The following is a 12,669-nucleotide window of genomic DNA, read 5'->3' as shown; positions in this document are numbered from 1 at the left end:
GAGCAACTGAGAAATAATGTAACTTAAAAAGGAAGTTGTTTAAGGTTACAGAATTTCTCTTATGCACTGATGGTTTCCTGTATTGAACACAAAGGCATGAAAACATTACGTTACTTATATAACTTGCCTAAACTATCACTTTCTGTTAAGATCAAACAGGATTCACATAATACTGTTAAAACAATATTAATAGTAACATCTATGCTTACCTGTTATGTTCCAGACATTATATTAATACAAAGTACACTGCCTATTTCTATGGTTACAATAAGCCATGATACTGGATGTCTCTTTTTTTAGATGAGGAAATTCAGAGAGGTGAAAAAAATTGCCAAAGTTCACACAGCAAAAGGAGATCTAGGAATTCAAGCCAGGTCTGCCTAACACCAAATCCATGCTCTTTTTACTCATAATGATGAGGCATTTCTGTGCGGGGATTTTGTTTCCTTAATTTTTCTGCTGTCTGTACTAAGCCTTGGCAGTGGTGAATTTAAATTTTATTTCACATGAAAAATCCTAACCATTTAATTTCCCCTTTTCTTGTCCGTTAATGTTTTCATGATGATGAAACACTATAGCATGATGAATTAATCAGCCTCAAAGAGAAAAAGTGAAATCAGCTCTGCTATTTGAGATAGAGTAAAAATCCAAATCCCTTAGAAAATGCCAAATGGTAGGCTTCATTGATCTTGATTTAAAGATGCTAGCCTAAGAACCCCGCAACCCCCGCATAAACAATCATTTGGGGATGTGATTTTTAAGTTGTCAATATTTAATGGCACCAAAAAAGTGACCTCTCGGAGCTGGGTATCCAAGTGCTGTGCTCAGTTATCTGCACTGCTGCCCCTGTGCTGTAATTTTTAGCTGATTACACATTAGTTCATTTAGCTTTGTTTCCTCTTCCCTACTGTGCCATACTATTAAACGAAAGCCAGGGGCCTGGCATCCCTCTGTGCACAGAGCTGGTATTGTCACAGTGTAATAAGGATACATCCAGTCAAACAGCATGGTGTAGCTGGTCTTTGTGTTCAGTGCGAAGGCAATCCCTCGAAGATCTCTTGCCAGCCCGATCAACATACGCTGTCAGTGGGAAAGAGACACAGTAATTGATTTTCACGTTAGCACAGAGCAGATGGAGTAATAATCAGGCAATAATGACCACATATCTGATTTTGATTCATTAGCTAAAATGTCTCGCTCAGATCTCTTTCTATAGAAAGCCATAGACTTTTTAAGCAAACAGACCATCAGATCTGCTGACCAACTCTGCTTCTTATAAATTGAGCTAAGTCATAATTCCGGTGGCATAGAAACATTTAGATTAACATTTTTTTTCTGAATAATGCCAAATTAGAAAAAAAAGAGGACCGATAATTCCACAAAACAGAAATGTACAGGGTCTAGACATTATAAAAACAAATCCTAACCACATTGGCTTGTAAGGAATCAGTCCCACTAGGCAATACAGAGTCTCACCTGAAAGCGCAGTGGCATTTAAAGATCCCTAAGGAATATTCTCAGCAACTCAGGACAACATAAAGCTAGCCAGATGGCCTACTGGTACTGTGACACACCCAGAATGGCACTCACATTCCCCAAGCAAGGAAAAGAGTTCTTCAATATCAGAAGACTTGCATTTAAACCCAGCTTTACTTCTTAACTGTAAGACTTTAAAGCAAGGCAATTTATCAGTCTCAGTTTTCTCATCTCTAAAAGGGGCTAATAATGTCTTTCTTACAGAAGTAGAGTCAGGAATAAATTTATGTAAAAATGCCTAACAAGAGACTGATACACACATATGTGTTCCATAAATATTTAGCCTTAGAGAAAACAAAACAAAAATTTGACTCTTAAATAAAAGAGATTTGATTTTACTCTGGACTCTTACTTAATTAAGCTGTCCTTAGGATGATGTTTGGGAAGAGAGAAAGAAAACCCATGAATAGATGCTAGAATGTCAGAACAAAGAGTACAAATAAACATAATTGCAAAACAAGGGGGTGTGATAATTAAGATATGCAACTGTGACTTCTGAAGATACTGTTTTCAGTGGAAATACTCTGCTAGAAAATGGTCTCTGAACTTTTTTGTTTAGTCAGATTTTCTTCTCCCTCATACTTTGGTAATAAATGAAAATCTCTACAGGAGGGCATTTAAATTAGCATTAAGGATCTTGGAAGTGAATCCTGACCATCATTTAATGGCTAAAAAATTTCAAAATCGGAAATAGTTTATCTGTCACAAAGATCAGGAATTTTTGATTCCCTGCCCTCCCATGCCCCGTACCTAAAAGGTGACTCAATATAACTGGAAGTATTTTTTTATAGGAATATTAGTTTTTATACTGCATAACAGCTTATAGAATGATGGCAATCTGAATTTCTGAATCTGTACACCCTGAACGTTTGTTTCTGCTTCTTTAAATAACTTATTCCTTTTCCTTTCATAAGCTTACCAGTACTTATTTTTCTATAATTGGCTAGTCTCTCTGTAGTCGTCTCATATGATTGCTACTTTTTTAAAAAAACCAACACATTTTGCCTCTTATGGAACCCATTTTCATCACCTGGAACCTTTCTCCTCTTTCTCAGGAGAGCTTTCCATGTTTCTTGCAGCTTCCAGAACAAAATATGTCTTCTAAGAAGTCTGCTTTGAACAACTCTATTCTAATCCTCTTTGCAGTCTTCCTATCAAAGCGGCCTTTTCCGGCTCTATTTTTATTATGCACACTTACAGGTTACATGCTACTCTTCAAATAACCTTAAGTTTTCACATATACATAAGGTACTCACCATTCAACTCTAAACTGGCCAATAGGAAAAATGAGTTTCAGTTTGTGTCTAGTGTAAAAGGCTCTAAAAATATTTTAGACTATCCTTATTACACAAAAAGGTTAATGTTTATCACAAATTTTTCTTTCTTAAAAGATGCCAAGTTAATAGAAGGGCTAAATTTATGAAATTATATCAATGTTTAATATTAGAAAACGTTACTACAAAGCAAAGAAAGCATATGACAATATAGTAACTATGTTTTCATTAGATTCAATTGAGCAGGAAAATGCAGTGTTAATGTGAGGAACAGATTTATTATGCTCAATTTTTTTTATCTCAAAGCAGCAACAGTACTGAAGTAATCTATACAGATGCTCAAACAACACTAAAGAAGTACTTTCTTGATAGTCAGAACACACCCAGTTTTGGTATGAGACAAGGAAAGCTGCTAATTAGTTCAACCAGGCTACCAAACAGTCTCAGAAAGCAAAGGGTGATGTGACTGAAGTTTAGGGGAGGAAGAGGCACGGTTCACCATCTCACTTAAAACAGTGGGGAGAGGCTTATTTCAAAAGTCGCCTTTCTCCTATAGCTAGCCATACATGACTAGTCTGAAAAATGAGAGGTCCTTATAAAGTGAGGCTGCTTTGGGGAGTGGGCAGGTCTGGGGTGCCTAATCCTCAGGATCCTTTCTGGGATAGTTCAAGGAGAAACTGCTTGGCGTTTCAGCCTTCTGCATGGTGAACGGTTGTCTGTGTGCCAAGTGTGAGATGGATGGGCTGGGAAACAGCTGAAATGCGACTCCTTCCACCCTGACCCCCAAAACAGGGTTTCTAATGGAAAGTCTGACAGACCCTTTACTGTAGTGGCACTACTGGGGGCAGCTATAATATTATCCTCATAATTCTACTATATAATAACAACAAAGAAAAAGAAGGTGAAGGGTCATTGTGCTTTGTCTTTAGAATTAAGATGGCTGTCTTCATCCTTACAGCATACTCTTAATTCTGGAGACACATCTTAATAACCTCTAAATAGTTCCAACAAAAGAGCCGTGTCAGAGGAATGAGCAGGCCCCAAGGTGTTTCAACTGGAGTGTTTTCATCTGCCTTTATTGCTCTATCCCTCTCCAGAATTAAGGCAATAACCTGTGATAAATTATTCAGGAACTGCTACAGGGATCAAAGCAAAATCATTCTGTTAAAGTGCTGTTTGCAACATTTGGCACTTAGTGCGAAAACTTTTAATGTGCGCATGCTGAAAATCTAGGATTTTAAATAATTTAACATTGTGGAGTTTTTACGAAGGGACTAAAGATAGCAGGTTCCTATTTAACTGCTCCTTTTCCTCCTAGAAGTTTTCATTCATTTTCCTAAAACCGATGACGTCATGGCCAAATCAAAAATGATGCATGGGTAGTCAGGGTATCGGACTGCATTTTACTAAGGGCACAATTATAGGGGGAAACATTTACTTGAATGAACTAATGCTTTAGAGCCAGGGTTTGTCATGGCAGTTTCTTCCTTTTCCCCTTTACTCGGAAAAGAAAAACCCAAGACAAAAATTCAAGGTTCTCTTCAATTTTATTAGGACTAAGTAAGAAAACAAAGCTATAAATTTAGGAGTTTTACAGCATTTCCTCCTCTCACAACCATATTTCAATTTGGCAACGTAGGTCCTTAATGTTTGTGCTCATCCTGAAATCTGCATTTGAAAAATATCTATAAACAGGGAGTTACAAAATCCTGGTAAGGGTTGCAAATTAAATGAATTTGGCAGTCCTGCGGCATTTTCATAGAGATATTTTAACAGCATCACCTCCTGTGGATTGGAATACTAAATACTTTATTGAAGAACAAAACAGTACTGTTTTTATCTTTAGTACTTGCAAAATGAAGTACCTGAAAGCACTTTTGCATGTATTATTTATTCATCATGATAGAAAAATAGCCTTAACCTAATAAATTACATTTAAAAGCATTTAGTGCAAAAGTTTTGTTTATGATAAAGCAACAGATTTAGTTCTTTATCGGTAGCTTAAAGCACCAAGTTTTCTTTATACAAATTAGACAGATGGTGCTTACAGTAGAATTTACTAAAGGTCTGTCACAACAAATGCAGCCAAGCTGCATATTTAATCACTGCAGAATCTTGTCTACCTGCAGCTGCCAACTGCTAATCCAATTTCCCTGATAAATGTGGCAAGAGACACGATCAGCAATAAAGAGCGTCTAACTCCATTTTCCTGCAGGGCGTCTTTTGATGAACATTTAGGGCGGAAGCGCGGAGTGCACTGTGTGGCCTTGGTCCGTGGCAGCTGCATGCATTCTGAGGCACAGTGCTCAGGTTACTCACTTAATTCTGCCACTATCATTACGTTGCTATTGATCTCAGTAGCTGTTGCCTACACAGCATTACTCTAGATGAAGCTGAATCAGGCAGTTATCATGCATCAAACTTGCTCAAAAGCCTGGAGATTTCCCCTTAATTACTTGTGATTTTATTTGCAAATACCGTTAAAGTGTAATCAAGCAGTCACTTTCCAGGGTCGTTAAGAACTTGCTGGTTTAGGGATATATCACTGGAACTCCATTAAAAATGACTCTAGGAAGATGGTTTCTATCAAACTAGATGGGATTACATCAAAATGGGCTTGGAGTATAATGAAATCTTCAAATGAGACAAATGTAATTTTTAAAAAGATACTCTTTTTCAATCTTACTGCTTCTTTTCTGATATAAAGGGCAGAGATGGCCACCTTAAAGTTGCAAAGATTTATTTTTGGTCATTAAAAATATTTGGAAGACAACTGAAAAATAAAGCTAACCTGAGTAGAAACTCTGGTGAAGAATTTCAGCAACATTACAAACACACAGAAAATCACTAAGATCTTTTTTTACTTTTAAAATTCTATGACAATTGCATATTGATAAACATTCATTTCAAAAACTCTACTTCAAAATAAAAGGTACAGTGTTTAGTTGATTATTTTTTAGTAGAAGAACTACACTAAACAATCACCAAAGGCCACCATTCTTCTATTTGGCTTCTTAGTGCTAACATTTCCTTTTGGTAGAGAGAAGAGCTGTGCAAAATGATGGTCAGTATTTTCACTGTAGCTCAAATAACAGTAAACATGATTCAGGTATCAGCAGCAAAGGTGCCTACATTATCGGTATATATTCATTAGTCTTTTAAGAATACTAGCCAGTGTCAGTCTATTTAATATAGCCCTGATGCATGAGAATTTTAGAAGACGTTACTCCTATTTAGCAGATCTCGTGTTCCCCATCCCCCATATTAAAACATGGGGCTGTGTTGTCACAAACAGCTTGCTACACACTTAAGGATTTTACTAATAAAACATAATGTTGTCTTAGATATTATGACTGTTGCCACAGCTGAACTGACTTGTCAAATCAATCCTAATATGGCTCCCACAGGCACATAAAAACCTTATTTAGCTATCAGTTATCCTAATCACTTTGTTCAGTTTAAGAACGCAATACTTCAAGACCAGCTCCTATTTATACATATATGCCTAGCCATTTAATAAAGTCTTGATTTATATAAATTCTTGTTCTAAAACTATTTAGAGAGGTGGTGTTTTAGCACGTGTACATTTGCGCATTCCCCCATATAAATATGCTGAACACACAGTGCGGGGTGCATGAGGGAGCAGGGACATCTAGAGTGGCGTACTCACGAGAGATGTGCTTTGAAAAGATGCTGCCATGGGGGACAAATACGTCATCTAATCATAAGCTGACTATCTGCAACCATTTGACAACCTCAAAGTCCATTTGTATAAGAAACTAGAAAAGCACGTATATGAAAAGTACACCTCGAAGACTCGTGTACGTGGTAAATTAAGACCGATGGGGCACGAAGCACACACAAACATGCAGACCTTTTTCAGAATTTAGGCCTGGATTTTGTCCTAGAACGAGCAAAATCACCTTTTCCCATGTTTGGAAACAAACCCACCTTTACATCTTCTTGTTTAAAGTTGTTGTTGAATATCTGTAATACTGTTTCGAAAGAGACTGTAAGAGGCAGCATGAAATTTTCAAATTCATCCTCATCTTCGCCTATCAGAAAAACAAAAGGGTCATCACGGTTTGAAATGCATGCTATTGTCCATTAGCCTTCACACTGAGTGCTTTATTCAGGCTCAGAAATGCTCTCGAGAAGGGGTCAGCCTGCATTCACATCCGTATCACAGTCTGTGCTTTGGCTCATTGAATATTCTGGTGTTTTGCCTTCTCTTTTGCACCAAATGAAATAGCAAAATTACTTACCAGCCATTTTTTTCTCTGGCTCTTTATTGGATCAAACAGACTCATGCCCCAGGCACCTCAGCCTTTCAGCTTTTAGGGCCCCCAGAGCTTCCCTAATGCCTCAAGGAAAGCCCCTGTCAAAGCCTCAGAGAACAAGGTCTGTTTTCCTTTTCTCTTTAGGTGCCAAGGCCCTAAAGGACTCACAGACTCAGGTGCCCAGACAGTGCTAAGTTATTATTCGCTTTTATTTATGTTCTTTTTTATTAATTTGTTAAATAGATGTCAGGGAAACAGGATGGGGTCCTGCCAAAACAGGATGAGGTTCCTCATGGGTCATTATGATTTTAAGTACATTCTCCGTGAGTACACTTCTTTTTGCAATAAGCTTCTTTTTCTTTTTATAAAAGCGGGAAGAGACATTTTCTACTGTTTTTCACTATGAAAGTAGAATCTTCACTTAACATATGGATATGCACAACTGACAATTTGCATTCTATCCTTCACAAGAGTGGGTTCCTTCAAATGAGAAAGTTTACTCATTCATCCTATGCCACAGGGAATTGTGAGCCCCACTTTACAGATGAAGAAACAGAGAAATGTTAAGTGACTTGCTTAACGTAGTATACTTAGCTGGAGGTGGAATTATACTGTCTAGATCTTGTGATTTCTGTGCTATCATTTTTTAAATAGATAGAGAGGAAACAAGATCTCAGAGAAGAACCCAGTGGATCTCAAAGTTTGGTTCCTGCCCTAGCAGCATCAGCATCACCTGGGAATTTGTTAGATATAAAATTTCAGGTTCCGTCCCAGATCCAGCAATTTTTGTTTTAAGCAGCCCTCCAGGTAATTTCCGTTCAGTTCAGTTCAGTCGCTCAGTAGTGTCTGACTCTTTGCAACCCCATGAACCAGAGCACGCCAGACTTCCCTGTCCATCACCAACTCCAGGAGTCCACCCAAACCCATGTCCATCAAGTCGGTGATGCCATCCAACCATCTCATCCACTGTCATCCCCCTCTCCTCCTGCCCTCAATCTTGCCCAGCATCAGGGTCTTTTCAAATGAGTCAGCTCTTTGCACCAGGTGGCCAAAGTATTGGAGTTTCAGCTTCAAAATCAGTCCTACCAACGAACACCCAGGACTGATCTCCTTTAGGATGGGCTGGTTGGATCTCCTTGCAGGTAATTTAGATGCATGCAAATGTTTGAGAAACACTGGCCTACATGTTATTCTACAGATAAGGAGGGTGGACATGAGTTTGAGCAAGCTCCGGGAGACAGTGAAGGACAGGGAAGGCTGGCATGCTTCCTGGCAGTCTACGGAGTTAGAGAGAGCTGGACATGACCGAGTGACGGAACAACAGCAGCAGGAGGGTGTGGTCCAAGGCGACACACACAGAAAATCAGCGGCAGGATCAGGACCTTTTGACTCTTCAGGAGTGGCTGATCCGGCTTGACCCTGACCTTTGGTGACTCCTCTTTCCCCTTTAAATGTATACACTTTGTTTCTGGAGTCCCACAGATTCAGGGACTTTGCTTTGCTGACAAAGAGATGTCAAAAGGCCGATGACTCTTTCCTAGTGTGCTGTTTAACACAAGGATAAGGGTACTAGGTGAAGGGAAACCAAATTATAGTGACCTCGAGGTACAATGGCAGTGCGTCTGACTCCAGATTAAAATCTCCGCTCTGCAAAGTTGACTCTGCAACCAAGTTACTCCTCTTAGACACACCCTCTGTCAACTGGTGCTAACATTAGAGATCTTTACAGGAGCTAGTTTGATTTGTCAAAGCCTAGGGTAAATGATAGCTTTCCCAATGTCTGAATCAAACGCCCCTTCACACACTCTCTAAGATTCTACTGCCAGCTTTCCCACCTTCCTCCGGGTTCCCACAGCATTTTGTTTGATTCTTTATCGGCATCTGTCAGTCTGATGGGAATGGCAGATATTTTGGCAGATAGCTAACCCTAACACTAAAAATACCACCTACAGCATTCCACCACTACCACCATTAGATGAGGATACTGTGGGGGTTAAATGAGAAAAAATTTATAATGTGTATATGCAAATGATCAGATCTATCAGCCCATAAGGACAGTATCTCTGGCTTTGCTCCTGGAGAGCTGAAACTGCATCTTTTTGCTTCTGTGTGAAGGAGCACGATGTAGGTAAGACACGTGATAAACAGACCCAGAGCCTGGCTCCACTACGTACTTTCCAAGTATGGATATTTGCACTTTGGGTCTCAGTTTTCTCATCTATAAAATAAGAAAGAATAGCTATCTTTGCAGATCACTGTGTTTACTGAATGTTTTCGCACACACACAACAGACGATGCACCTGGAACAGAGCCTGGTGTGTATTAGGGAAGTCGTGCATGTGAATGAAGAGAAGCTGCTCAACTAAAGGTCAGTTTTAGAAGCATCTTATTTTCTTAACACCAAAGACAGAAAAAATACTGACCGGAGTAAACATCAATTCCTTACATATATAATACATTATATTTAAACTATGTAATCTCACCCTTCTAAAGATGGGATTAATGAGATCAGTGATAATGATCACTGCAGGCAGATAGGGTGCTAAAAAGAATGGATGCTTTGAAAGTTCTATGCTTGAATCCTGGTTCTGTCAGTATTAGCTGTCTGGTTTTGGATAAATTCTCTTCACTCATCTGTAATTAGAGACATAACATTTACTTCTTAAAGGTAGCTGTGAGGATTAAATGACAAAACACCTGTATGCCCTGTTGCTTAGTGTCTGGCACTCAAAAACGATAGCCAGGGACATTTTTGTTGTTTTGAGCGTAACATGAACTTAAGAGAGGTGATTATGGTGGTCAAATAAAGTGTGACAATGAGGTTGCCAGCCCAATATCCTTCCTCTGGGAGCAAGGTAAGGATGTTTACTCAGAACAAAGATAAACTCAGAACTTGGAACATTTAAACCCTTCATGTAGTATACTGAGTTGCAGATTAAAAAAATTCCTGACTATCTCTTTCCTCATCAAAGTCTGAGGCAGGCAAGGACGTTAGGAGCATAAGAGAAAGCCATGAAGATGTGAAGGGAAAAGTCAAGATGCAAATACTAAAGAAAGCAATGTGAGCAGCAAGTCTACTTACTGTCACTTCCTCAGAAAGGATTTCCCAGACTGCTCTACCCAAACAGCACACAGTGGGTGTCCTCCACCCCCACCCACCTGCCAACCTCCTAAACTACTCCACTTTTCTTGAGAGACTTACTATCACTGGCTATTAATTTGCTTATTTATTCACTGTCTTTCCTACTAGAATGTAAGCTCCTTGGGGAAGGAACCCAGTCTGTTTTCATCATAACTGTATTCCCAGTGCCTAGAAAAGGGTCAAGAATTTGTGTAGTGACTGGATAACAATAGCTATTTCTTGAGTACGTACAATTGCAGCCAATGAATCTGGTACTTAATCTACTTAACAAACACCTATGTAGCCTTTACTATCTTCAAAGCACGGTTACGTCAATAATGGTCACAACAATCCTATAAAGTGGTATGATTATTTCCTTCAATTTAATGTGAACTGAGAGGTTGAAGGAGTTAAGCAGTTTGTCCAACATCTTCTGGCTGGTAAATGTCAGTGAACCATGGTCTCCAATTAGTTCTGCTTTACTCCCCAACTCTACTTCATGTTCTTCCCCTCTATGTCTCCGACAGGGTGGAAGGGGTCGGAGGTAGGGACTGAAGTCAGGATCACAAAATCTTGACTTTGCAGTTGCATGAAATTAGAAGAGGGTGAAGAACAATTAATTTGGTTCTGATGAGAAAAAGGGACTCCTCCACAATCACTTGAGCTTAAGGTGGGCAAATGAGAAACATTGGTGCATTATTCCCACAGAAACATTTATGTGTCAATTAGCACTGTTCCTATTATTGCAATGCTATGTTGCATCATCTCAGCTGGAAAACTGGTCATTTTTGTTTACTCATGTGAAACACTTTATACATCTATTAAAGATTTTTCCCCACTGTGTCACTGACGAAGGTTTCATTTACTGTCTTGCAACTTCAGATTCAAGTATGCAGTCACAGATTCAGTATGCCAAATCGACATGTGAACATTTTATGAATAATAATGGAAGCTGCCAGTTTCTTTTTTCTAACAAGACAAGGGCTCAGACACCAGCATAATCTGCGAGGTTGCCGTGTCAATTTCTAGGCTACTATTTCCACTGGCATCCGGAGAAGTAAATATTAACACAGCACTCTACGTTCTCAGTCATGCATAGATCAAAACACTATTCCTCAGGTTTTAGGGGGACACCTAAAGCTAAATTCCCTCTACTGGATTTCCAACGAACTGATTCAGCAGAAAGTCACTCGTTTTTGAATTTCAATTTTTTTTCCTTCAGCGAAGTCACATTAAAATACAAATAGTAACTATTTTAGTATGTTGGCTCTTAGATATTTTATTTATAGGATACTTCATTTGTTATTTTGTATAATTTAAAATCTAGATTGGTGGGAATGTAAAATGGTGAAGTAAATATAATATGATTTAGTGACTATGGAAACCAGTTTGGTAAGTACTCAAAAAGTTAAAAACAGAGTTGTTATATGACCCAGCAATTTTATTCCTAGGCATATGCCCTATAGAACTGAAAGCATATGTCCATACCAAAACTTAACATACGAATGTTCAGAGCAGCATTATCAAAATAGGCAAAAGGTGGAAACAACCTTACTGCTTATCAACTGATAAATGGATAAACAAAATGTGGTATATCCACACAATGGAATATTAGCCAAAAAAGGAATAAAGTGCTATAGATGCTAAACATAGATGAGCCTCAAAAACATCATGGTGCATGAAAGAAGCCAGATCCAGAGGTCACATATGTGACTCCTCTCATACTAAACGTCTAGGACAGGCAAATCCATAGAGACAGACAGTAGATGAGTGCCTCCCAGGAGCCAGGGATCAGGAGGAGACACTATTATAGGTGCAGGGTTTCTTTCTAGGGTGAGGAACATATTCTGGAATCAGATAATGGTAACAGCTGCACACTAAGTGAGCATTCTAAATACTACTGAACTATGTACTTTCACAGGACGCATTTTGTGGTATGAGAATCTTAACATGCACCACCCCCCAAAAAAACTACCAACACCAAATATCTGGGTCCCTCCTTATGTGTAAACAGTGAAACTTCTCATTTCCTCAAATTCAAATAGCAGATAGATTACTGGGGAGTTGGGGGAGTGACCAAGGAGAAGCAAGTAATATGAATACTTACGGTAATAATAAACGATGGTAGCCAACAGTTACTACCTGTTGTACTACCTGAGGATTTATTCTATAATATGTATTGTGTGAAATACTTTGGTATTAGAGATAAGTAGGAATGGTAGGCTGAATAATGGCCCTCCAGAGATGTCTACATCCTAATCCTTGGAATCTGTGAGTATATGACAAAAGAGAATTAAAAGACTGCTAACCAACTGACTAAAATAGGAGATTATCCTGGGTTATCCAGGCGGGTCTCATGTAGTTGCAAAGGTCCATGAGCGTGTTGGAAGCAGAAGGGGGAAAACCAGAGAGATGGCAGAATGAGAAGAATTTGATGGACCTTGGAAAAGGAGATCAT

General features: G+C 38.8%; 1 protein-coding gene across 5 annotated transcripts in view; it reads right to left on the bottom strand.

Annotated features, from left to right (window-relative positions):
- RANBP17 (RAN binding protein 17) overlaps positions 1 to 12,669 on the bottom strand; it is a 355,460-nt gene that overhangs the window by 75,275 nt on the left and 267,516 nt on the right. For all 5 annotated transcript variants that reach the window (XM_069556017.1, XM_069556019.1, XM_069556020.1 and 2 more), the window contains 2 exons: positions 6,762 to 6,865; positions 992 to 1,080 (listed from right to left, as the gene is read on the bottom strand). In XM_069556017.1, coding sequence (XP_069412118.1) covers positions 992 to 1,080; positions 6,762 to 6,865 — 193 coding nt within the window. The remainder of the gene's footprint in view (positions 1 to 991; positions 1,081 to 6,761; positions 6,866 to 12,669) is intronic.

This window comes from Ovis canadensis, chromosome 16, assembly GCF_042477335.2.
Source record: "Ovis canadensis isolate MfBH-ARS-UI-01 breed Bighorn chromosome 16, ARS-UI_OviCan_v2, whole genome shotgun sequence".
Taxonomy (NCBI): domain Eukaryota; kingdom Metazoa; phylum Chordata; class Mammalia; order Artiodactyla; family Bovidae; genus Ovis; species Ovis canadensis.
This window is presented reverse-complemented; position numbering and strand designations above follow the sequence as displayed.